At 35.8% G+C, this 27,490-nt stretch overlaps 1 protein-coding gene across 1 annotated transcript; it reads right to left on the bottom strand.

Moving 5' to 3' along the window:
* Positions 1–1,052: 1,052 nt before the first annotated feature.
* On the bottom strand, positions 1,053–25,662 carry LOC140755564 (solute carrier family 2, facilitated glucose transporter member 1). Its single transcript, XM_073090858.1, has 12 exons — positions 25,401–25,662; positions 13,128–13,226; positions 11,601–11,761; positions 11,128–11,238; positions 10,368–10,455; positions 9,496–9,709; positions 8,740–8,798; positions 5,736–5,937; positions 4,160–4,296; positions 3,149–3,251; positions 2,444–2,544; positions 1,053–1,839 (listed from the first exon to the last, which is right to left on the bottom strand). Exons 1-12 carry the CDS (start codon positions 25,404–25,406, stop codon positions 1,702–1,704), a joined length of 1,419 nt encoding a protein of 472 aa, XP_072946959.1. The 5' UTR covers positions 25,407–25,662; the 3' UTR covers positions 1,053–1,701.
* Positions 25,663–27,490: the final 1,828 nt, after the last annotated feature.

Genomic DNA, 27,490 nt, shown 5'->3' with positions numbered 1-27,490 from the left:
AGGAGTTTCACCATTGATTATTTTTTTTAATTTAAACCAATACCAATTTTAAAACTTAATTAATAGTTTAAGTGACCATCGAGTCACTATTATTGTCGATTTTGGAATGAAAGTTTAATCAGAAAAAAGCCAATAACCTACAAATGAAATTACTAAACAAGTTTTCTGCAATCATTCCTAGTCTCCTTTCAAACAAAAATCCTAGATTCGTCCATTCATAAACTATATTGCCACACATACCTACAAGTGTTGTTAATAATAAAACGAAAGTTTATTACGAAAATGTTTATTACAAAATGCAATAAAGGTACATTAAGTACTACAATCTTATTTCTAGACGTAAATATAAATATTACTACTAAAATATATCTATCATCAGCCCTTAGAGATACTAAACAACTCTTTTAGAAAGTTTTGTCATAGTCGCCGCGCTTAGCACTTGATAAATATAATTTAATATCAAATTTATTTTATGTATCTATTTCCATATTATTATGGTTAAAAAATAACAAAAATATGCTTAAAACGTGGCGATCTTGCAACCATAGGGGCGTATGAAAATGAGTTTTCTATTTTATTACGTCATTACTTGCCTAATTTGTCAATACATAATCTCTCAAGTCAGCATTTTTTAAGAAAACAACTAATCTATGAAGAAGACAATGAACATAATTTTAAAATAGTTTAAGATTTTCCCAGAAAATGAAAATCTTTTTGATGTAAAACGAAATGTATACACTCCTATGGCTTGAAGCCCGTGATATTTTATTCCTCTTTATTATTTTTGTTTGTTCAAGAATCGAATTATCAATAAAACATTTGATAAAATTATTTTTTAATGTTTACTTACACTCATTAAATTTGAAAATGATCGACTTCTCAAGCGCGGCTCAATTAAAAATGAATGACGCTAGTGACAGACAAGACGGGACTTCGTACCCACCGGCCTCTCATATGCCGCGTCTGCGTTTGCAATATGGGGGTGGGTAGGGATTATTCGGGTCTCGAGGGTACCCTCTTTGCCCGGGCAAATTCTCAAAGGAGTGAGTCATAAATTCAAAATTAATGACATTTTAAGTTATACCTACAATAAAATATAAAAATAAACGCACACATTTATTTTGTTCTAATCTACAAATAAGAAATGCGTCTGGAGTATTAATTTAATTATCTTAAATCTTACGATGTATAAAAATATCAATGTCTGTACATTATACATAAACAATATTATGTCCTTATTTGATTGTTCGATACGTATGTAAATACGAAATGTCAAAATTTACAAAAAAAAATGGATAAGTACATTCATAATCATATTATAAAATTGAATTTCTCAATCATTTTAGAGTATGCGCCATATAAATATGAAAACGAAACATTTTAATATGCTAACGAATTTGTATTAAAATGTTACGAATTACGATATTTCTGCGTAGCGGAAATATTCTAAAGCATTTTTTTACAAAAAGTCAGATTACGTCAATATGCATCTCTATTCGGTTTTCAAATTTTGTGCACACTGCGAATTTTTTTTAATAAAACTTTATATTTATATCATTCCATGTTAGAATTTTCTTAAATATAATATACAGAGAGGTTTACATCTTTTTTTATGCCGGAAAATCAAGAATTTCTTTAAAAAAATCCGCAAAATTCCCGCTCTTTTTAAATTTCGATTAATTTTTTAAATTTCGATTTATTTTACATCTGTTGTCTAAACATTGCGGTGATTTCTTCAGTGGTCTTATTTTTAGTTTCTGGCACTTTGAGAGCGATGAAGATGATGAATATCAACTGAAGAACGGCAAAAATGATGAATGTGTTCATACCTATTATTTGCTGTAAGACAAAATATTATATTAGAAGGATGATAGTTAAAGATAGTAGATGGTCTGAGGTGGTAGAACTTTGTGCTTCGCCTCCGGCGGCACCATCATCACACCTGTTTCTGTTATAAAAGCAGTGTTAAGCGCTGCTGTGTTCTGGTTTGAATTTGGATGGATTGGATTTGAATCTGGTTTGGTCTGGTGTGGTACTGTTAAGGGAGACATATTTATCCGTGGCGTTCCAGCTTAGTCCTCAGGGGTAAATGCATCTGTGGCCAACCTTAGATAGAAAATCTAAAAGTAACAGACGAGCATGCAGTCCACGTAATAAGTGGATATTGCCACCCATGGACATCTGTAATCAACATCAGATAGGATTAAATTCCTACCTGAGGTCGGCCACAGATGCGACGCTACCCCTAAGGACTAAGCTGTAATGCCTCTGATAAGTACGTCACTCTCACCACTCTTCAAACCACAACGCAGCAGCGCTACACTGCTGTTATAACAAACGGTGTAGTGGAACCTCCGGAGTCGAATCACAAACAGTACTATCACCTTCAAAATTACCATAGGATTGTAATAATCAAAATAAAAAAAATATTAATAATACTTACAGAAATAGGATAAAAGCCGAGTAGAATGATGAAGTTAGCCGCCCAGTTGACGGTAACTGCCACAGCGGTCGCAGCTGGCCGAGCCGATTGGCCGAACAACTCTGTAAGAATGAAAACAAAATTTAATATATTCCGATAATTTTTGATCGTGTGGCGGTTTTTGAAATGTTTTGATGAAAAGCGATTTTTTTATTTTTTAGTTTCTACGTCAATTTGATAAAATTGATATTAAAAGTAGAACGTATGTTATTTGTCAATGAAAGTAACAGAATGTTGGCAAAACTTCGATAGCGTGATTCAGATTATAGCGCCATCTGTTGACGAGCTACGGAATTTCGCCACAATGTCACTTGAGTGTCATAATAACTTAAAACATTTCATTCATGTGTCAATGAAAAGAAATTAAATAACAGATTTATTTAGTTAACGTCGCCTATGGACATTTGCACTCGCATGTCCATAGGTGAGGTAAATGTCTCATTATTACGCTCATTATTGTAATATTTTTATATTTTTTACTGCCAATTCGATTTGCTGATATTTAAAACCAAAATGAAAGTTTTCAAACGTAATGCGCCTATTTCACAAATGAAATTTTTAAAATATAAAAAAAGTCATTTTTTGTACTGCATAATACAAATTTCCTTTTTTTCGGCTTATTTTCTAAGCGACAAATACCGTATAATTATTATGTTGGGTACTTACCAGTGACAAGGAACCACGGAATCGAACCCGGACCGACGGCAAACATAACCACGAACGCTATAACCAAAGCGATGCTCAGATACGGCACCCAACTGACTGTATTCTGTAAAACAAAATGTGAACATGAAGACAAGAATATCTTTCACAAAATTATCGTTCGAAGGATCTTACTTGATTCTAATTTAAGATGTATTTTTATGTATATTTTTATGATATAGGAGTAGCGTACGAGCATGCAGTCCTGATGGTAAGTGGCTACATCCGCCCATGGATATCTATAGTCAACCCCACATAGGATTTTGCTACCCGAGGTCGGCCACAGATGCGCCGCTACCCATGAGGATTAAGCTGGAATGCCTTGATAGTATAGAAAGGTGGTAGAACCCTTTGCGGTTCGACTCCGGCGGCACCACCGCCACAACTTTTTCGGCCTTACAACAGTATGGTAAAGGAGACATACTTCTCTGAGGTGTTCCAGCTTAGTCCTCAAGGGTAGCGGCGCTCCCGTGGCCGACCTCAGGTCCTATCTAATCCTATTTGTCATTGATTACAGATGTTCTTACGCGGCAATAGCTTACAGGTAGACAGCTTATCTACTTCTATATCATAAAACAAACACTTTCGCATTTACAATACATATTACATTTACAATACATAAGGTCCGGGCTGAAAATCAGTTGCCGAGATCCAATCTCGGTTTTTTTCTGAGCTCCGGAACCTTTTTCACAGACTTTAGCTGCAACACTAGATTATGTATTTTGTTTGTTTTTATTTTTAAATTACTTTATTATTTTCACTATTTTTATTTTTATTTTTGTATAATTTTATTTCTTAAGAAAATTTAGTCAATAGGTTCATAATTAAGTTTGTGTTTCCATATGTGTATTTTTGATTTCACTGTTTATTATGTGTTATAATTTGTTGTTGTTGCTTAAGTTCTTGAAATAAATAATCTATCTATCTATCTATCATCTATCTATCTATCTATCATCTATCTATTAGGATACTCACAAAAGCAGCAGCAGCACAGAGCGCCACCGAGCACACCAGCATACCGCTGAAGCCGGTCAGCAGCAGCGTCTTCCGACCAGCGCGCTCCACCAGCACCAAACTGACAACCGTTATGACTACGTTCATTGCTCCCATACCTGCAAATATTCATTATAACATCAACATCAAATAATAAATATATAATTAATGGTGCGACATCAACGCGACATCAACAAATATGGTGATAATAAATAATTAATTATATTTATTATCACCATATTTGTTGATGTCGTGGTCGTGGTCATCGTTGATTGTTGTTGTGACCATGACCACGACGTTCATATTTTCGTAGTTATCAATATCGAGGTCATGATCGACGCCGTAGTCATAGTTATGTGTGGTCATGGTCGTCGTCGTCTTATGGTCATCGTTACCATTGTTCTCATGATGATACTCATTATCGAGGTCATAGTCATCGTCGTGGTAAGAGTCACCGCAGTCAACGTCATGAAAACGTCTACGTTGTGGTCATAGACATCTCGTGGTCATTGTCATCCTAGTAGTCATGGTTGTTCTCGTGACCATTTTTATCGTATTCGTGGTCATTATGGTCATTGTGCTTATTGTCATTCTCTTGGTGATACTCATTAACGAGGTCATAGTCAATATCGCAGTCAAAGTCACCGCAGTGGTCACAATCAATGTCACGAACAAGGTCAACCTCGTGATCATAGTCTTAGTAATGGTCATAAAATAATATATCTTAGTAATTGGTCATTTTATGGTAATTTTCATCGTTGTTATCACGCTTACCACGTACCATCAGATAGCCTACTTCTAGTCTAATCTAGTCTGGTCTAGTATAAGCCAGCTCAACGTAGCGTGGCCATTGTCTTAGTAATGGTCATCAAATAATGTCTAGGTCATTTTATGGTCATTATTATCTCATTGGTCACGGTTGTCACTTACCATCGGGAAGCCTACATACCTACTCTTCACCTACTTCTACTCCAGTCTACTCTAGTCCAGTCTAGTATAAACCAGCTCACCCAACGTGGCGTACTGCGACTGTTGCTCGTGTCACCTTCTTGATTACTTACAGAGGGTCACCTTCTTGCTTACTTACAGAGGGTCACCTTCTTGTTTACTTACAGAGCGTCACCTTTTTGTTTACTTACAGAGCATCACCGTCTTGTTTATTGCATATTTTCGTGGTCGTGGTCATCAATATCGTGGTCATTTTTTATAATGGTCGATGTCATGGTCATTATTATGATTATTATCGTGGTATGGTCGTATTCGTGACCATAGTCATCATGGTCATTGACTTGGGTATATTTTTCATCGTGGTCATAGTCATTTTGTGGTCATGGTCAACGTCGTTGTCATTATCACCACAGTGGTCATGATCATTCTCTTCGTGATAGTTAATATCGAGGTCATAGTCATCATCGTGGTCATGGCAAGTAATCGTCATGGTCATCCTATGTTGGTTATAGTCATCATCGTTGTCATAGTCATCGTCGTGTTTTTTTGTCATTGTCGTGATCATCTGGTGACTACCTGCTCTTTACCTACTTCTATGATAAGAACATACCCAACGTGGCGTACTGCGACTGTTGTTCGTGGAGGCCGGCGCGCTTGAAGATGTCAGTGGAGAACGATATGACCGCGTTGATGCCGGAGAACTGCTGCGCCACCATCGCCACCGCGGCGATCACCAGCGGCTGCCGGAGCTGCCGGCTGCTGAACAACTCGCGGAGAGTCACCTTCTTACTTATTTTGTTCTTTTCTGCCTCCTGGAAGTGTAAAGTGCTCATTGTAAAGGGATTTAAATTACCTTAATTGACTAAGTTGCCTTGAATGTGTGTAGAGTATTTTTATTTATTTATTTAATAAGTTTTTGTACACAAAGAAAAAGATAACAATACAGAAGAGATAGAAATGAAGTACAAAGGATTGCTCATTCCAAAATTAGTGTTCAAAATTAGTGTGCAAAAAAAACTTAACAAAGAAAAAATAATAATAATAATAATAACAAATATATACATATATTAAACCTTTTTTTTTTTGTTTACGAGGGGGAAACCTTCAAAAGGTACCCGACGACGTGGGAGCGACGCCGGGTTATGTGGGATTTTTATCGCACTAAAACCCCCCCGGTGGTCGTCCTCAACGCTTGTTGGAGAACTCCGGGATCTCCGAGGGAACACAACCGGAGTCCTTCAAGCGCAATGCCCCGATCGGGCTCTACCCTGGGGGAGCACTTTTGGCTCCTCTCACATCATCTGGTGTTTACGACGGTATGCGACCACACATACCGCTGTCCTTCCCAGGGTTGCTTGCTGGACGGTTCGAGCTCCCACTCTTGCCGCCCGCAACCCCGGAAGCCCCCTTTTTGTCGCCTCTTACGACAGGCAGGGGATACCGTAGCCCTATTCTATTCCCGAGACTACAGGGACAACATATATTAAACCTACAGATATACAGGGTGAATTTTTAAAACGGGCCTTCAGGGCCAAATCCGAAACTATAAGGATTAGTGAAAAATGCTGAAAGGAGTTACGAGGCCGATTTTGATAAAAACTAAAACTGCATCATTACTTTTTTAAAATATTTTTTTCCTTAGCCGGGAATCGAACGAGTTCATTTTGAAAAAAAATGACACCTCTATATTATTCCACTATCTGATAGTGTCGCTTATAAGGATCAAATTCTGGGAAGTAATGTTATGTGACAAATACCTGTATACAGGGTGAATTTTTAAAACGGGCCTTCAGGGCCAAATCCGAAACTATAAGGATTAACGAAAAATGCTGAAAGGAGTTACGAGGCCGATTTTCATAAAAACTAAAACTGCATCATTACTTTTTTAAAATAACTTTTTACCTAGCCGGGAATCGAACGAGTTCATTTTGAAAAAAAATGCACCCTCTATATTATTCCACTATCTGATAGTGTTGCTTATAAGGATCAAAATCTGGAAAGTAATGATAAATGACAAACTAAAGGAAAAGCCTCAATTTTAAGAAAATACATATTTTTCCGTATTAATTTGGCAGTTAAGTTCCCGCCATTCATGAATTTTAAAATTTCGTAACATTGACATTTTTTTTTTGGCTCAATGTTTCTAATCATTCGAAATGGACGTTTTGTTTCCCAATAATTTATATTTTTATGTCCGACTTAGCTATGGGCGGAGTTTCGTTTAATACAGTTGTAAAGTTGACAATTTGCGAGAATTACTTTTAGAGTCGAATCCGAGTGATTACTAAAAAAAGAGATATAGAAAATCATATTTAACGTTGAAACGAAGTTGTAAACAACAAACAATAAGAATTTACTATTCAGTTATCTATTTTCATTAAAAATAAATCCTAAAAACGGCGGTAACTTATTTGCCAAACTATTACTTTCTCATACTAAGCCATATGCCATAGTTATAACATCGAATAATTAGTTGTTTAACCAACAAATTCTTCAATGCTATGACTTATGTATGTTTCTAAAGAATTATACATAAATCATTTGTTATGTATAATCCTTAAGGATTAGTATGCCAATGTATGGAAAAATACGTATTTTCTTCAAAATTTTCCTTTTCCTTTAATTTGTCACATAACATTACTTCCCAGAATTTTATCCTTATAAGCGACACTATCAGATAGCGAAATAATATAGAGGTGTATTTTTTTTCAAAATGAACTCGTTCGATTCCCGGCTAAGGAAAAAAATATTTTAAAAAACTAATGATGCAGTTTTAGTTTTTATCAAAATCGGCCTCGTAACTCCTTTCAGCATTTTTCGCTAATCCTTATAGTTTCGGATTTGGCCCTGAAGGCCCGTTTTAAAAATTCACCCTGTATACCATACATATAAATAAATATAATCTTTATGAAAGTGATAGATAATATTCTCTAACTCTTCTTTTAAATATAGATATAGTCTTAGAGAAAAGGCAGCAGTGAATTCCACAGTCTAACCGCATGAACAAAGAAGGAGTGGGACGTATATAGTTATGAGAGAGAGAAAAGTTTGGATTTGACGACCAACGTGGCCGAGCGATCGACTCCGGGTTAAGTTGCTAGTCAGACAGATATCTAAATGGTAAAATTAGATTACTGTCTATGTATTGGTGTACATATTTTTTCTGTGTCCATGGAACTACCCCCAACAAAAAAAAATTAGCGCTAGGCTCTAGGGGCGAAAGGGGTGATCCGCCCACGGGTCCTGATCCTGGTCCTGGGGGCCCTCTAAACACAATAGTTAAAAAAAGGTAAGGTAAGGTAAAAAAAGCATAAGCAAGCGGTATTTTCTTGTGTCATTTATTTATTGTTGATTGCAATAAAGTATTTTCTTATGCGGTTATGTATGCGGTATTTTCTTGTGTCATTTATTTATTGTTGATTGCATTTATTTGTTGATTGCAATAAAGTATTGAGTATTGAGTATTGAGTATTTAAAAGGTAATTAAGTTTTTAATTATATAAAAATTAAGGTAAAAAATTTGGAATATGTCAAATCTAAAATAAAATATAATAGATATGCAGCTAAAATAAAATATAATTTAGAATCTGTCAATTGATCTAACTATCGCTTACCTGTCGCATTTCTTCCATTTCGCTGTGAACAGCTACATCACCTCTCAACCAAGTCAGTGCTGCAATAATACGAAGGTATAAAATATTAATTAAAACTTTTCAAATTTTCGTATTACTTTTTTAATCATTGTCAATATTGAACACCTTACAGAATGTCATGGTCATGGTCGTGGTTAAGAATTACTACCTGATAAGAGCAGGGCCGGATTCAGAGGTCTAGAGGCTCTGGGGCAACAAAGGAGTGGAGGCCCCCTGGCCCCAAATTATTTTCCGAATAAAATGAACAATTTTTTCAGTTGAGTTTTTCAATAAATATTTTATTGTGAAACGCAGGTAGATTCTTCTAGTATTCCTGTTTGTACAAAGTACTGTAGATAAAGGTAAAACAGTGAAAAAGAATATCAAAGGAAAATATGTATATTTTTTTTGTACTAGTGTTTACTAGTTGGAATAAAAAAAATCCGATGTCTCTGTGGGGGCCTCTCTTTTGTGGAGGCCCTGGGGCTGCCGCCCCGGTTGCCCTCCCTTAAATCCGGCCCTAGATAAGAGCAGTGTTAAGCGCTGCTGTCCTGTGTTCTGACTTCAAGGGTGTCGGAACTGGTAACATACCGACTTAGTCCTAAGGGGTAGCGGCGATCTGTGGCGTATCTAGTAGGAACCTTATCTGGGGTTGATGACAGATGTCCATGGGCGGCACTAGCCACTTACCATCAGGACAGCGTGCTTTGAGACTTTCGCATATAAAAATCTACATACCTCTTTGAGCGTGCAATTCCTGCCCCTTATTCAACAGCAGGTACTTCGGCGACTCCGGGCATATAGGTAGAGTGCAGCACTGGATGACCGCTGGTATAGCCACTATACCCAGCAGGTAAGGCCAACCAGCATCGGTACCGAGAACCGACTCCAAGCCCAGGATTTGCGAGAGAAGGATCGTTAGAGTGATTACCAGTTGGTAGACTGTGCCTATCTGGAAGAAATAAAAGAAAAACATATTTTAAACATGCTGTACAACCCTTAAAAATCCTTACACAACAAGTTAAGAACAAACAAAGATTTTTTTCGTGTAACTTTTATGTAAAGCTTTATTGGAACTGTGATGGGCTTGCTGATGACTGGAAGCTGATCATGTCTGTATGCTTGGAGTTCTGTGAGTTGTCTGTATGTTAGATCTGTCTAGTTAGTGTAAGTGGCCTCGGCCGTTCTAATTAGATCAATAAAATAAATAAATAAATAAGTAAATATTACATATTTCATAAATAAAAATAACTCAATAATATAAATATTGATTTTTTTCGCGTAACAACTACGCAACTCGTCAAGAGATGGCGCCACGAGTATTCTGAATCACGCTATCGAAGTTTTCTAAACATCTTACATATATACAAGCTTCGAATTGAGACTAGCAAACGAAGACTCCCTAGATGATCACCTCTACTAGGATTCCAATATTCCATTTTATATGTAATTGTAATTTAAAACTATTACAAACCAAAAAAAACGCAAGTTATGGCTAAGTCTACCCATCCACTTGGCCAGCGCGGTGGACTATGGCCTAAACCATTCTGAGAGGAGACCCGTGCCCATCAGTGGGACAGTGATGGATTAAAGATGACAAGTATACTTACAGATCCTCGTAGCGATACCGGAGATATCTCAGATATGTACATGGGAGCGAGTCCAGCATTCAATCCGCTGTTGATTCCAATAAAGAATCTGAAACATTAACATTTGTAAAGTACAAAGTTGTAGACGAAAATGCAAAATATAATTTAATATTTTTTACTTTAATTCATGATTAATTTAATTTGAATTTTTAATGTTTGATTAAAATTTAAGTAATTAGTATTTTGACAATATATACCTTTGTTGTTTCTAATTATTATTCAATAATCATCATCATCATCATCATATATTTCAGACAATATAAACATATCTTTATATATATATTTCTTATGTGCGTGTGTATGTCACTGAACTCCTCCTAAACGACAGGACTGATTTTGATGAAATTTGTTGTGTGTGTTCAAGGGGACTTGAGAATGGTTTGGATTCACAATTTAGTCCGTGGGAAAAGGTTTTTTTAATTTATTTTTAATTCCTAAGTACTTAGTTATAGAATCGGAAACTATGCATTTGATCAAATGATGATCTTTAGCAAAGTTGTTGTCCAAAAGTCCACGAGGGTTTGAGAGTTGGTAAGACCAATTTTCGACAGATGGCACCACTGTCATTCTAATGCAGGTACAAATTTTCCGTTTAATGTATGTCGTATTATTTCTTTAAAATGCGGGCGACGCCGCGGGCACCACTAGAATACTTATAATACTTTAGTATTTTTTTTATTTTCTCTACATAAAAGAAATTTTAATTAATATTTAAATTTACCGTCCAATAATAAGCAATTCCGAAGAAGCTGCAGCTTTCGAAGAACTTTGGAGAATAAGTCCGATAAAAACCAGCGCGTTGTTCAGAAGAAGGCCGCCTTTTCTTCCAAATCTGAAAAATATTTTTTTATAATATAGGAGTAGCAGACGAGCATGCAGTCCACCTGATGGTAAGTGGCTACTGCCGCCTATGGACATCTGTAATCAACCCCAGATAGGATTAGATATTCCTACCTGAGGCCGGCTACTCCTGAGGACTAAGCTGGAACGCCTCAGAATATTATGTCTCTCTTACCACACTCGTCAAACTAGAACACAGCAGCGCTTAACATTGCTGTTAATGGCAGAAATAGGTGTATCGGTGGTTCCGCCTGAGTCGAACCGCAAAGGTCGAACCTTCAAATACTTAAGTAAAATTCGTTTCATATTTTGAAAGTGGCACTTATTTTCAAGGTATAATAAAGATGTCTTCACCTGTCAGCCACATAGCTGGTGATCACACCGCCCACCATCCCCCCCACGCAGTAGATGGCGACCACCACCGTCCACACCATGGTGACCTTCGGGTCTTCCTTAGCAACTAAGGTTGTGTTAGTACCAGATAGGACGTCGCGTTGTAACCATTCTGACATCACCTGAAATAAAATGAGAAAATATAATATTTTATAACATAGGAGTAGCAGACAAGCATGCAGTCCACCTGATGGTAAGTGGCTACTGCCGCCCATGGATATCTGTAATCAACCCCAGATAGAATCAGATATTCCTATATAAGGTCGGTCATAGATGCGCCACTATTTTGTAAATATTCACAGCAACATTGACAAATCAAATCAAAAATCATTTTTTTTATTCACATAGCACTTTTTGAATGTAATTACATCTACCACCGCTTCACAAGGTGTTTCGTTATGGAGAAGAAGCGGCGAAAGAAATTCCATAACACACATTTTTTTTAAATAAATGTGTTTTTTTTGCCTCGTGTTTCATTAAAATTCTGCTAGATGGCAGTAGTTTCCATGATAGATTGGAAGGCCAGCGGGACTACTACCATCTCTTAAAACAATATTATTTTAATAATACATTAAAATTTCGTACCACGACCTCGTTAAAGTAAAGTTTGTTTTTATAATATTACAATACTTAAGCAATTTTGTATGATGTCAGACGAAATTATTCATTCTTTTTTTGCAGAAAATGTAACTTTTTAAGCAAAATATGACAATTTCTATTGGTTGCAATGTCTCGTTTTCTCTTGGATAAGGAATTGACAAATTGCTCATTCTTTTACATCACTCCACAGCAACAAAACAAAACTATTTTAAGGAGGAATTAAGGAGGAGCAAAATAATGTTGATGCAATATTGAGATAAAACTTTTCTGAACAATGATAGTTTTCCCAGCTTTAAGTAAAGTTAATAAACATTTGAACTAGGGATGCGCCGAATATTCGTTTAATACCAAACGGTATTCGGTGTATTCGGCCGAATTATTCGGTTTCAGTGCCGAATATGATCGGTTCGAGTATTTCTATTTTGTTGTATACACGAAATGGTACAAGACTAAACACAAAACTTCTTATATAAGATTTATGTTATAATATAAGTCCAACTCAAATCATATGAAAAATATGTTGAGAAAGGCTAATAAAATAAAGCAATTAAACTGATTGATTTGATTTGAATCAACATATATTTTGGAAAACATTTATTACTTGACCTATAGTTAATATAGTCACCATTTATTTTAAACCTAAAATCAGTATTCAACTTTAAACCTCAAATCAACATTTTAAAGTGTGAATGAACACACATAACTGACAAATTGACAATAAAGAAATAGTCGACCGAATAATTCGGCCGAATATTCGGTTCGGTAAAGGTTAAACCGAATATTATTCGGTATTCGGGTATTCGGTGAAACCACTATTCGGCGCATTTCTAATTTGAACCCTCTCTTTCCCTCATAAATACCCATGCTCATAGATAAAACAGTATTTACATTCTGTGGTGCGTTTATGACTCCTGTGTTGTACCCATGTTGGAAGGCTGACCAACACGCCGATGACACTATCGCAAACATCAGTCTCAGGTTCATTTCCTGTTGAAGCAAACATAAAAAAAAATATTATTATGAAACTTAAGATATCAAATAAGTCAGGTAGGAATCTAATGATATTTATTATTTCAGGTAGGAATCTTATGACTTTATTACTACTTTGTAAAAGAAACAAAGGAGCATGACCACTGCCGTATGGACATCTGCAATCAACCCCAGATAAGATAAGACAACAGGTTGGTAATAGATGCGCCGCTATCTCTGAGGACTAAGCTAGAACGCCTCGGACAAGTACGTCTAACCACACCCTTCAAACCAGAACACAGCAGCGCTTAACACTGCTGTTATAACAGAGATAGGTGTTATTTTTATTGGAAACAATATTGTAATTTGTAACAACGATTACGTTGCCTAGCGACCCCAAATTTGGCATTATTTTGATGAATTTAGTACCTATTAGACCCATAGACTTATATTTTTTACTCCACAGCGGAGGGTAATGTTATCCGAGCGTATGTATGTCTGTCTCATTCTTTGTCACGCTGCAGCACAAACGGCTTGACGGATTAACATATAAGGTGTCGTTGGATTCGTCTAAATTGTGAGAGAGAGATAGTCTACAATTTTATGCAGGCAGATTTTTTGTTTTTATAATAATAACAAATTTCCCTATGAACAAAAAAAAAAACTGTAAACATTCAATGTTTAAGATAACGTCCCTACTATTTCTTCTTTCTTCCTCGTCAAACCATTATGTCCCACTTCTGGGCACGGGTCTCCTCTCAGAATGAGAAAAATTAAGCCATAGTCCACCGAACTGGACAAGTGCGAATTAGTAGACTTTACGCACCTTTCAAAACTGTTTTACAGAACTCTCAAGCGTATAAACTCCTTTATAATAACTTAAAACAAGTGATAATTAATTTCTAATACGCACATAGCCGAAAAACCACTGAGTGTGTTTCGAACCTAGGACAATTCGATTCAGAGGCTGAGTTTTAACCACGAGGCTATCACTGCTTTCTAATAATCAAGGGTACGGTAATTACGGTATTAACGGAACTGCATTCCACTTTCTAACGCATAACTTGCATGCATTAGCATATAGTACCGGTATTGTTGTTTGAAGCTCCGTAATCGTATCCGAAAGTCGGATATCCAAAATATAAATGACAGTAGAGACTCAATTAAAAAGGTGGTAGAACTCTTTGTGGTTCGACTCCGGCGGCACCACCGCTACACCTATTTCTGTTATAACTGCAGTTTTAAGCGCTGCTGTGTTCTGGTTTGAACGGTGTAGTAAGGAAGACATACTTTTCCGTGGCGTTCCAGCTTAGTCCTCAGGGGCAGCGGCTGCATCTGTGGCCAACCTCGAGTAGGAATATTTAATCCTATCTGGGGTTGATTACAGATGTCCATAGGCAGTAGCCACTTATCATCAGGTGAACTACGTGCTCGTCTGCTACTCTTAAATAAAAAAAACTTCTGAAATAAAACGTTATCTAAATACGCCAGTGCTGTGTGGGCAAATCTGGTACTACCACAATCTCCCCAATTGTTCAGAGATTTGGGGACACGGCAGTGCTCCGCCAAGTCGAGCAAAAAAAAAGCGGTACGGCCGTACAAATGTAGTGATTACATTCTCTTTGGACCGTACCGTTCTTTTCTCGAAGCAATTCAGGTAATCTTTAACAACAATTATTTTATTAAAAAGAATTTACTTAAGTAGTTTTATCTAGACTCGCTTGATTTTGGCGGCTAAAGAGATTATTATATTATGCGGATGACATTGAAAATAGAAAACAAGTTAACCTTTACACTTTAGAGAACGTGTAAGGTGAAATGACTTCTGTGACTAAAAAAATAGACTAAGCAAAAGTAATATAATTGCGGTGCTTGATTTTTTTAATCGTTTTAGAAGAATTGCTATATTGTGTCAGTATAATTCACGTATGATTTAAAATAAAAAGAAATACTTAACAAATTAGTTTTAACCATGACCGTATAGAGATGCATTGTGACAATTTGAACTCTCTAGATACATCTATTACAATACATAAAGCGAAGAATTTTGAAAAATAGCAATTTCTTGTATGGTGACCCCCATTTATTTTAAAGATTTATTTATTTCTTTTCTACTTTGAAAATTTCAAGTGTCTATCTATCACGGTTCCAGAGATAGAGCCCTGTAATAGACCCATAGACACTTTGTTTTTTATATTTGACCTTAACAATAAAGCATGCTATTTGAAATGTAGTCAACGTTGCCTTTCGACATTTACAACACCAGTGGAATGGCCAATACATCGCCTGCATTGAAGAAGATCTCTTTTTGCGCCTTTTTTGAAGAGCCCCATGTCATAGCGCTCCGGGAATGCCTCAGGAAGTTCAGGAAGAATAAAATGTTTTTCGGATTTACTTAGTAATTACATTAAAATGAATTATTCTCATGCGCTGTCTTAATTTTTCGTCTGATTATGAAACGAGGAAGTTTAATAATTTGCATTTTATTATGACATGAAAGGACATTTATGATATTAGAAGTGTCTGCAGTTTGACTGCATCGGCGCCATGTTTGTTATTACGCTTTTTACAAGACATCGGAGGGTAATCTCGAGCGTATATAATGTGTACATAGATTAAAAGGTGGTAGAACCCTTTGTGGTTCGACTCCGGCGGTACCACCGCCACACCTATTTCTACCTAATAACAGCAGTGCTAGGCTGCTGTGTTCCGTTTTGTCGGGTGTGGTAAGGGAGACAGACTTTTCCGAGGCGTTCCAGCTTAGTCCTCAGGGGTAGCGGCGCATCTGTGGCCGACCTCAGGTAGGAATATCTAATCCTATCTGGGGTTGATTACAGATGTCCATGGGCGGCAGTAGCCACTTACCATCATGTGGACTGCATCCTCGTCTGCTACTCGAATATTATTAAAAATAGGAGCGCTAATTTGAACTTGTTTGACACAAGGACATCAGTTAAAATGGTTAAACCACAGAAAATGCTACACCCGCCCGTTATTAAAAACCATTAATCTATGGTTTGCCTCGACATGATGTGCGAAAATCATTAACACATTTACATTAGAATTCGATTTTAAAAACACATGTCGGTCGCGTACCGCCATCTTGTGTCAAGGCCACCAGTGATCCAGAGACAAAATTATGTCATTCACTTCGCTATATACTTACAAAGATGTTTTTTTCTAAATATAGTCCGCGTAAAACTGCTAGTCCGCTCTGAATATAGAAATGAATCGCGTCGCCATAGCAAATTGTATGACTACACTTGCTCGCAACTTCAGAGCGGACTAGCAGTTTGGCGCGGACCATACGTAGGTACTTTATTTGAAAATTAGTTCTGTATTTGAATTTAGTACCAACAATTTGTGTTTGTATGATTGATTATTTTTAACACGCTTTTTTGTAATTTAGTATTACAAAATATAAAAAGTTATGAAATGCTTTTAACTATTACATATTTTTTATTCAATTTTTTTTAACGCGCTTTTATTAGCTTGTGTTGTATGTATGTATGTATGTTACTTAGTAACGGAATCTTTGAATCCAATTTTTATCTACTTTGTTTTTACGAATTTATTAAAAAAATGGTTGACCCTTTTTGAGCGATATTTTTATTAATTTACATTTCAATCACGTACATACATGGAACGCCTCGGAAAAGTATGTCTCTTTTACCACACTTCAAACCAGAACACAGCAGCGCTTAACACTTTTGGTTATAACAGAAATAGGTGTGACGGTGGTGCCGCCGGAGTCGAACCACAAAAGGTTGAAATAAATTTAATTTTATTTAGAAAAAAAATAGTATTTAAGTTTACTTAAGTATTTAGAGTATTGTAATGAAAAGAAAACAAACACATATTGCAAATATATTCCTATAGATACCTATTATGTCAATTAATAAAAAATATTTTTAATGGTCGCCCACTATCTTGAGGCAAGGTTATGTCAATATTTATTTTTCATTATATAAAAACAATGTGTTGATTATTGCACCCGATTATGGTTATTGTTTCGTTGAAATATTACACGAAATCCGGAATTAAGTACCTATACTCCATTTTCCTTGTGATAAAACATAAACATATCATAACAGACTTCTGTCACAAAGAAAAAATAATTTTAATGAATGCTCGTTTAGTAAACTTTAGTTCTGTAATTCACTTATTTATTATTGTATAGTCCGCGATAAACTGCTAGTTCGCTCTGAAGTTGTTGCGAGCAGGTGTAGTCATACGGTTTACTACGGCGACGCGATTCGTTTCTATATTCTGAGCGGACTAGCAGTTTTACGCGGACTATAACAGCAGTGTTAAGCGCTGTTGTGTTCTGGTTTCAAGGGACGTAAGGGTGTCTCTCTTGTCTAAGGCGTTCCAACTTATTCCTCAGGGATAGCAACGTATCTATGGCCAACCTCAGGTAGGAATCTTATCCTATCTGGAGTTGATTACAAATGTCTTTCGAAGTAGTAGCCACTTATCATTATCGACATCTTGTAAAAATATGTATTCAATATTATAAATAATTGGCCAAGTGTGAGTTGAATTCGCACACTAAGGGTTCCGCACCGCCAAATTTTCATTTTTTTTTAATTATTAGTGTTTGATTTAGTAGAAAAAATAAAGCGAAAAGCGCATTTATTTTCAATAATTTTATTTTTTAATACTTGTTGTGGCATGGCCGCTATATACATGTCCTGTGAAAATTTCAAGTATGTATCCATTACTGTTCCAGAGATAGAGCCCTGTGACAGACGGACAGACAGTGGAGGCTTAGTAATAGGGTTCCGATTTTACGCTTTGGGTACCGACCCCTATAAAATGTGTATTTTAGTAAACAAATATTAAATAATTCGCTAAGTACGAGTCGAACTCGCACATGGAGGCTTCCGTACCAGCAAATGTTCATTATATTTTTCTTAATTTTATGAAATAAACATATGAAAATTTGTTTTATTGTTCTTTTTTGTATTTATTATAATAGCAATTATAGTAGTAAACGGATTGTAAAAATGTCAACTATCTTCCTAGTACGATTTAACAGTTACATCGAAAAATGCCGAAAAATACTTGTTGTATGGAGACACCCTTCAATATTCAATTTATTTAATTTTTAGTATTTGTTTTTATAGCAGCCCCCGCTATGCAACCTCTGATTATTAATTTCTCATACGCACATAACTTTGAAAAATGCGAGCCTGGGATTTAAACCTCGGACCCCTCGATCAAGAGGCTGACTTTCTTAACCACTATGCTATCACTGCTTATTTACCACAGATTACAAAATGTAAAATGAAGTCAGTGGTTAGATAGTGTTACATACTCTAGGAGTGTTAGGTTCGAATCTGTGGTTTATGCAATATTGAAAGTTATATGTCTATTCTATGAATAAATAAAATTGAATTTTCTGTTTGTAATATAAGAATAACAGTTTTAGGGTTCCGTACCTAAAGGGTCAAAATGGAACCCTATTACTAAGCCTCACAATGTTCTCTGGAACCGTAATAAACATTTACATTTTTTACAAATTATGTAAATTTGGGGCCGTTATAACAGCAAATACTAAAAATGAAAATTTGGGCGCAAATTTATGCCAACGCTGGTAGAAGATTTCCACAGATATCATATTTTCTATTAGGCAAAAAAAAGTTACAGGCCATAGTAAAGTAGTTATATTAATCGAAATCACTTTTTTTATTCAATACAAAAGTTATTCAAAAACCTAGATAGTAGGGATTATTGTGATTAGTTTTCCGCCACCCTGTATATGACCGATTGTCTTAAAAATTTGTACACACGTCAGGGGTTCAGAAAAGGACAACTTTTGTCCCGAAAAAAATATATTTGACTACGAGCGAAACCACGGGTAAAGCTAGCATTATATATATATTAAAAACACATGTGTTTAATACTCGTACATCATTATTTTTCGTAAGAAAAGTTATCTCAATCTAAAATAAGAACACGGTACGTCGTCAACAAAAATTTATAAGTTAAATATTTGCGTTAGCGGTAACTTCCTCTTAATAGTAGATTAGTTCTTTACACATAATTAGGCTACTGTTTTGTTTTTGAAGTAAAAACTTCTTTAACGGCGTTGTGCAATTTTTGTGATAGGTAAAAAATGTTAAAGTCGCGTCAGGACACGTGGCCTGATCGTAAGACGGCAAAGCAAACTGTAAAAGTCAAGATGTCATACGGTGTCAGCATAGAAATAATTATTATAGTTTAAAAACTAAAAACCACGCTAAAATCGACAAGGAAAATCGTTAATCCTAATTCCTGACGATCCTGATGAGGAGAATGGGATATAATTATTTACATCGTGTATTATCATCGGTTCTTACAATTGTTCAAAATTTTAAACCAATCGGACCGTTCAAAGTGGGTAAAAATCGAGTTCAAAGATTCCGTAACATACATACATACATAGATACAACCCAAGCTAATAAAAGCGTGGTTAAAATGCCGAAATTATAGAAATTGCAATAATTACTTACTATTAACTAGTTTTTGCCCGCGGCTTCGCCCGCGTTTAAAAGTAAATAATATAACATACTAACATACATAAAACTGAAAATTCGTACCTTCAACTTTGCTAAAGATCATCACTTAGTCAAATGCATACTTTACGATTCAACCCTTACTAATATCGATTAAAATAATCGATGTTTTGGGTCCAAAAGATCGATTCTCCGATTAATCGATCTTAGATCGCCATCCCTAGTTCCCGTGGGATTTCCAGGATAAAAACTATCCTATGTCCTTTCTCGGGTCTCTGACTATTTTTGTAAAAAATTTCATTATAATCGGTTCAGTGGTTTAGGCGTGAAGAAGAGACAACCAGACAGACAGAGTTATCTTCGAATTTATAATATTAAGTAAGGAAGTTCTTATTCTTCTTATTAATTCTTAGCCTGCGTCCAAACTTTTACGCAAAACATTCGTACAGACACGCAAAGATTATTATTCAGTATATGTAAAGTTACAATAGATTGTCATATGTTTTAATGCCCAAAACTCATTGTTACATCATCGCTAACTATTTTGGGTAGTGGCTAGTACCGAAAGCGGTCAAACCGGTACTAAACGAGTTTACAACCGGCGGTGAGCGTTACAAATTCCTTTAAAAATTCACTTCCTTCGTTCGGGTATCTGGAGCGGAGAACATCGACAGTGCTTTGTGACTTTGGCCGTTAAAGACATTTTAAGATAGGACGGCGGCACTGTCACACCTATTTATGTTATAACAGTGTTAAGCGCTGCTGTGTTCTGGTTTGAAGGGTGTGGTATGGGAGACATTTTCCGACATATTCCAGCTCTTTATTTATTTATTTATTTATTTAAATGGCAAACCAACTAAATACATAAATAGCATTAAAAAGAGACTATACAAAGCTAGTTAATATATTATGTACTTAAATTATAGGTGTGCACAGCATTGCAAGAAACATAGTCAATCACAAAAAAAAATATATTAATCTAAAATGGATACAAGATAAAAAGGAGCTTAGAATACATAAAAATAAATTAATGGTAATATTTAATAGCCTTGAGCAATATGAAGTTGAAGTTATCATATTGTTCCAATAGCTCTGTCCCTTATAGAATATTTGTCTATGTAGTAATACTTAAGTAAAAAGGAAAATGCGTATGTGTGTCAATGCGTTGGTTCTCTTACTTTTTCGAGTTGTTTAGTAAGCATGTATCCCCATCTATATTACTACTAGCTGACCCAGCAAACGTTGTATTGCCATATAAATAAAAAAAAATTTAGGGTTGTACTACCCCTAACATTTAGGGGGATGAAAAATAGATGTTGGCCGATTCTTATAGATACCGGATAAGCACAAAAAATTTCATCAAAATCGGTCAAGCCGTTTCGGAGGAGTATGGCAACGAAAACTGTGACACGAGAATTTTATATATTAGATAGTATAAAATATCATTGCTACTAAAGTATTTAGTACTAAGTTTTAAAAGAGAAGTTTCAAACCACACTCCAATACACACGCCGCGACAATCAGAGCGTGTTTGTATAAAAACGTAAAAACAATGCGCTTGAATCACGAACGGAAAGATCTATTGACACGGGCCGTTTATATAGATGCGGGTTTTCGGTGCCGGTTTTCAGTACCGGTTTCTTTTTTAGGGTTCTGTACTCAAAAGGTGCAAGTCAAACTCGCACACGGAGGATTTCGTACTATCATTTTTTATTTTTTATTTTTAGTATTTGTTATATGGCAGCCATTGAATTACATGGCTGTGAAAATTTGAACTGTCTATTATGGTTCAAGAGCTAAAGCGAGAAACGTAAAAAAACGGATTCTGTATGACGATCCCCATTTATTTACATTTTTTTTTATTTTTAGTATTGTTATAGCGGCCACCAATATATCTGTATATTTTCGAATGTCTATCTATTACCTTTCAGGAGATAGATGGACAGACAGTGAAATCTTAGTAATAGGGTTCCGTTTTTGTACGAAACCCTAAAAACGGAACTCTATTATTAAGCATTCGCTGTCTGTCCGTTTGTCACAGGGCTCTGTCTCTTAAACCGTTATAGATAGACACTTGAAAATGTATTACAGAGTAAAAAAAAATAAGTAATTTAAAATATTTTTTTTTTATATAATATATGAGTAGCAGACGAGCATGCAGTCCACCTGACGGTAAGTGGCTACTGCCGCCCATGGACATCTGTAATCAACCCCAGACAGGATTAGATATTCCTACCTAAGGTCGGCCACAGATGCGCCGCTACCCCTGAGAACTAAGCTGGAACGTCTCGGAAAAGTCTGTCTCCCTTACCACACCCTTCAAACATAGTAAAACTTCAAACCAGAACACAGCAGCGCTTAACACTGCTGTTATAACAGAAATAGGTGTGGCGGTGGTGCCGCCGGAGTCGAACCACAGAGGTTTTTACCACCTTCAAAATGTGGATAGATTGATTATAAATAACGGTCGTTTATAAATAAGGATGGGACGCATCGCTTAAATATTCTCGTATAAAATCAAATTTAAATGAGTAGGTACTCGTATTACAACCAATTTAAAAATGATTAATATCTAAGTGAGTATCTAATTATTACTTATTATCGTATGGTAAATAACGTAGAATAGTAATTTATCCGACTGGGGAGTATGTATCCACAAAGTACAATACAATACAATACAATACTCTTTATTGTACACCAGATTTATAATAAAAAACAGAAATACACAATGAAAATTAATTAAAGGTACAACTGGCGGCCTTATCGCTAAATAGCGATCTCTTCCAGGCAACCGTTTACAAATAGGAAGAAAGTAATAATGTATAAAAAGAGATCCAGGGTAGGGGTGTACATAAGTATAATGTAGCGAGAGTTATATTTTAAATATATCAGCAGCTAGAGTAGTAAAGAATGGAAGAAAAGGAAAGAAAGAGGAGAATATATAAAGTAGGAAATAATAGAATAGTATAAAAATAACAGAGTAACTAGGAAGCAGATTATAATGATAGATAAAATTCTTTTACCTGATTTTTAAAAGAATCCAGTGACTGCGCACGTCGGATAGTAATTGGTAAGGCATTCCATAGGCGCACAGCCACTGAAGTAAAAGATTTACTAAAGAATGATGAAGAAGAAGAAGGAGTTAATAGGGAAAGGTTATTATTGGAGCGCAGTAAATGTGTATCGTGAGACAGATGCAGGTAATGGAAACGCTCTTTTAAATAATTAGGTGTGTTAGGGTTAAACAAGATGCAGTATAAAGCAGAAAGTATATGAGTATTCCGACGAAGGCGAATTGGGAGCCACTTGAGTTTTTTACGATACTCAGAGACGTGATCATATTTACGAATTCCAAATATGAATCGGATAAATAAGTTTTGGATACGCTCAAGCTTATTTAATTGCTCCACGGTTAGATCTAGATAGCAAACATCTGCATAGTCAAGGATAGGATGCAGTAGACATAATGAAAGCGAGATTTTCGTCGCAAAGTAAAAAGTTTTTTTTTATATTTGAGCTTAACGATAAAGCAGACGTGCTACCTGATGGAAAGTAGTCACCGTCGCCTATGGACATTTGCAACACCAAAGGAGTCGCCAATACATCGCCGGCTTTGAAGAAGAGCTCTTTTTGCACCTTTTTTGAAGAGCCCCATGTCAGCGCTCCGGGAATACCTCAGAAGGAAGTTCATTCCACATCTTGCACGTCCATGGCAAGAACGTCCGCGCAAACCGAACCGTGGAGGACCGCCACGAGTCCAGTTGGTGTGGATGGAACCTCATCCTTCGGCGAGCGGTGCGATGGAGGAATGGTGACGTAGGCACCAGGTCAAATAGTTCCTCGGAACACTCACCATTGTAAAGCCGGTACTTATTTTGTGATGTATGTCTCATTCTTTGCCACACTGCAGCCCAAACGGCTTGACGGATTAACATATGAGGTGTCGTTGGATTCGTCTAAATTGTGGGAGACATAATCTATATTTTAAGCAGTCGGGTTTTGGCTTTTATTTTAATACTAATAGTTACAAAATATTTAGGGCATCTATGTGTAAATTAACAAAAATCTACTAAAAGTGAACCACAAGAAAGAATTTTCGACGACCTCGTTATTTTATAAGTAGAATTTTATTATTATTTATATTTCATTATTAGTTTTGTTTGGATTCGTATAAATCTTCTGTTATATTGTTGCTAGTAATTCGATTTTAATTATTATTGATGTGAAATAGTTAAACTAAATATTTATACTATAATATTTATATTTATACTAAATAGTTATACTATTCGATCAAAAAAAATAATGTGAAAACTACACAAAATTCATGTACAAACTAAAGCCCTGTTAAAATTGTACGGAATACATGAGAACAAGCTCGCACTTGACCGTTTCCATTCATACCGGTAAAAAACAATACATCAGGTAGGTGTCGATAAAAAATTCTATCAATAATCCTTAAGTTCTGAGAAATCATACGATTGTTGTATTGAATGAAATGTTGCGTAGTAGGTACTTATTTTCTCTGGGAAAATGTGTGTTACATCACTTGTAACTTGATGGTAGATCCCTCTGTGGTTCGGCAGCACCACCGCCACACCTATTTCTGTTATAACAGCAGTGTTAAGCGCTGCTGTGTTCTGGTTTGAAGTCTGTGAAGTGTGTGTGTGTTTGAAGGAAAACGTACTTTTCCGAGGTGTTCCAGCTTAGTTCCCAGGGGTAGCGGCGCATCTGTGGTTGATTACAGATGTCCATGGGCGGCAGTAGCCACTTACCATCAGATGGACTGTATGCTCGTCTGTTGCTCTTATATTATATAAAAAAGATCCATTGACTTACAAACTGATATAATTTTAATAGTAAATGAGCAAATGCGAATGCGAAGCAAATGAGAAATGAGTAAATGCAATTTACGTGATGGTAAGTGGTCACTCTCGTATCACATCTGTACAACTCCATATTTATACATCTACATCTGTACATCTGTACAGCTTACTCCTGTAAGCTGATCACATGCGCCACTCCTGAGGAGTAATGGTCGCCTTATATGTAAGTTAGTTTAATATGCTCAAAACCCCATTGAAACAATAACATCCGGTCTAATACGAAATTCACGGAAAACAACGCATGTGGCCGATCCCAGATAGGTTCCTATCTGGAATCGATTACAGATGTCCATACGGTATTGACTTTACCATCAGATGGAATGCATACTCGTCTGTTACTACAATAAAAAAATAACATGTACTTAGTCAATATTCGTTATCTTTGATATAAAAATATTCTGTTTATTAAGCTTAATCATTATTGTTATTTTATTAAAAGAAAATATACAATAATTTTAATTGTGTAGAAAGCGGAAATAAACAATAAGTGTATTATTTTTATTAAAGTTATTTTTTATGATAATTGGTCATATATTAAAGGTTGTTACCTCGGCGCCTGTATGCCTGAATACTGTTATTCATATTTAAAATGTAAATTGTTTTAATAACTTACTAATTACTTTATGCAAATATTTTAATAATATAATATGAAATTATTGTAATAGTTCACCTTGGCTCTATATAATTATTAATTGTAGCCAAGAAATCTACTTATGTTTTGCAAATATGTTAGCATTTAACAAGTCCGGCTGTATAAATATCGACGCCCCAGTATTCCGACAGATAAAATAAATAAAACTAAAATTTACCGCCATTCTGGTGTTCCACTTCTGTCGAGCTTCCGTTTACAATTTAACACAACTACGTAACAATCACCAAGTATTTAAAACTAACACGTTAATAAAATTAGCAAAATAATATTTATTTTAAACGAACAACTGTAACACAGATAGTTACGATTTAAACATTTAAAAGTCGTTAAAAGACATTTTTGTAGTTTATTTCCACGCCGGTCACTACCACGGTCGCGTAGCGGGTCGAAAATGATTCGAATTTCAAATGACAAGGCGTGCAGTGACGTCACATAAACCGGTTGAGATGCGAGCCCCTCGAAGACTGACTCAAGTACAGAGTACGAAGTAAACTGAAGTTTATAAGCTTAGTTTTAAAGTCCATCTTGTTTTTTTCAATGCAAGTTATGTTGTGATATATTTTTGAATGAGTGTACGCAGCAGACACATTCAGCGGTGTAGCGCTGGATTTTGTTCTGTACACGTCATTTGGCAAACAAAAGTTTGCTTTTCACATCAAGATAATAGCCCGCTAATATTTTGTCACCACACAAAGCGGTTTTCCGTCAGATTAACATAACATTACCATATTTTAGCAACTCTTGTGCAATATTGTAGACAATTAGGAGCATCCGACGACTATTGTGTTTTATACAATGCGTCAAGAAATAGAACTTTTCATGGTTCTACTCGGGTTTTTTGTTTATAATATGAATTAGCAGACCAGCATGCAGTACACCTGATGGTAAATTAGTTTTCCACCTCTGAGGGCGAAGCTGGAACGTCTCGAAAAAGTATGTCTCGCTTGCATCGAATCTGTAGCCGATCACAGGACACTAAGATCTGAGGTTGATTACAAATGTCCACTGGTCAGTAGCCACTTACGATCAGCTGGACGGCATGCTTGTTTGGTACCTCAATATTATAAAAAGATAACAAACTTCGCTTTTTACAGTGATTGGGTAAAAATAGCATCTGAAGGGCATCGGACTATCCGAGATAGGTAATATAACTTCTAACAAAATAGAGATAAGCTGTGTAAAGAAGTCATTGTTGTGATCAAACAAGTTGTGACTGGACTTAATAAAAATTGTAATCTAAAATGGAGTTATTATTCAATTTTCTACATAATGTCGTCTTTAACCGATTACTGTCCCACTACTGGACACAGGTCTCCTTTTAGAGTGAAAGAAGTTTAGATCATAGTCTACCGCGCTCAAGTGTGGCCGACTTTATACATCCTTGAGTTGGTTTTAGAGTCCTCAGGCATATAGGTTTCCTTACAATGATTTTCTTTTTGGTTACTTTATGATTATAGGTACATACCTAGGTTTCATTTTTTTGTAATACACACATAAATTTGAAGAGTTAATCGTGTTTGGGATTTGTATCTTGTTCCTGCCCTCCTTTCTCTAAAGACAAATGCTAGCGGCGTTGCTACTTAGTTACTCTTATGATCTTATCTAGTGGCAACGCATCGGTGATTGGCTTCAGGTAGAACCTGTTCTATAAGGATTAACAAAGGTCCATGAGCAGCACCAGACCGCATTCCATCAGGTTAACCGCATACTAACATCCTACTATAATATCATAAATAAAATGTATAATGACGTAAGCAATGATCAGTTGTTTACGCAGCGAATGTGGTTGCGTACCTTCCTACCTAGTTAGTCATTAGGGTTTTCATGAGCTCAAAAGGGAATTTTCCTGTATTAATGCGTAGTAGCGTGATAAAAGACACGTAACCTAAAAGTACGTAAAACGAATAGAGTTACAAATTTGTGCAGCTTCAAAAAAAATGTTTTCTTATACTTATTAAAATTAGTAGTTTCACCATGATGTCTGTCTTTAACAAAGATAGTGTAAGAAACAAAAGAAGAAAGTATAAAGAACGAAGAAATTAAAAATGAAAATAAATATGGAAAACACTAGTTACTACTACTGTCTGTCTGTCTGTCGGTACTGTCTAACTCTAGATACAACAAAACACAGTAAAATGATCTATAATTATTTAAATTAGATTTTGTTTAACGTAGAGGTAGCCAATGAGCATGCGTTCCTCCTGATGGTAAGTGGCTACTGCCGTCCATAGTCATTTGTAATCAACC

This window comes from Epargyreus clarus, unplaced genomic scaffold (genome assembly GCF_041222505.1).
Source record: "Epargyreus clarus isolate Ecla_fem2 unplaced genomic scaffold, WU_Ecla_fem_2.2 ptg000033l, whole genome shotgun sequence".
Taxonomy (NCBI): Eukaryota; Metazoa; Arthropoda; class Insecta; order Lepidoptera; family Hesperiidae; genus Epargyreus; species Epargyreus clarus.
Note: the sequence above shows the minus strand (reverse complement) of the source record. Positions and strands in the feature narration are given on the sequence as shown.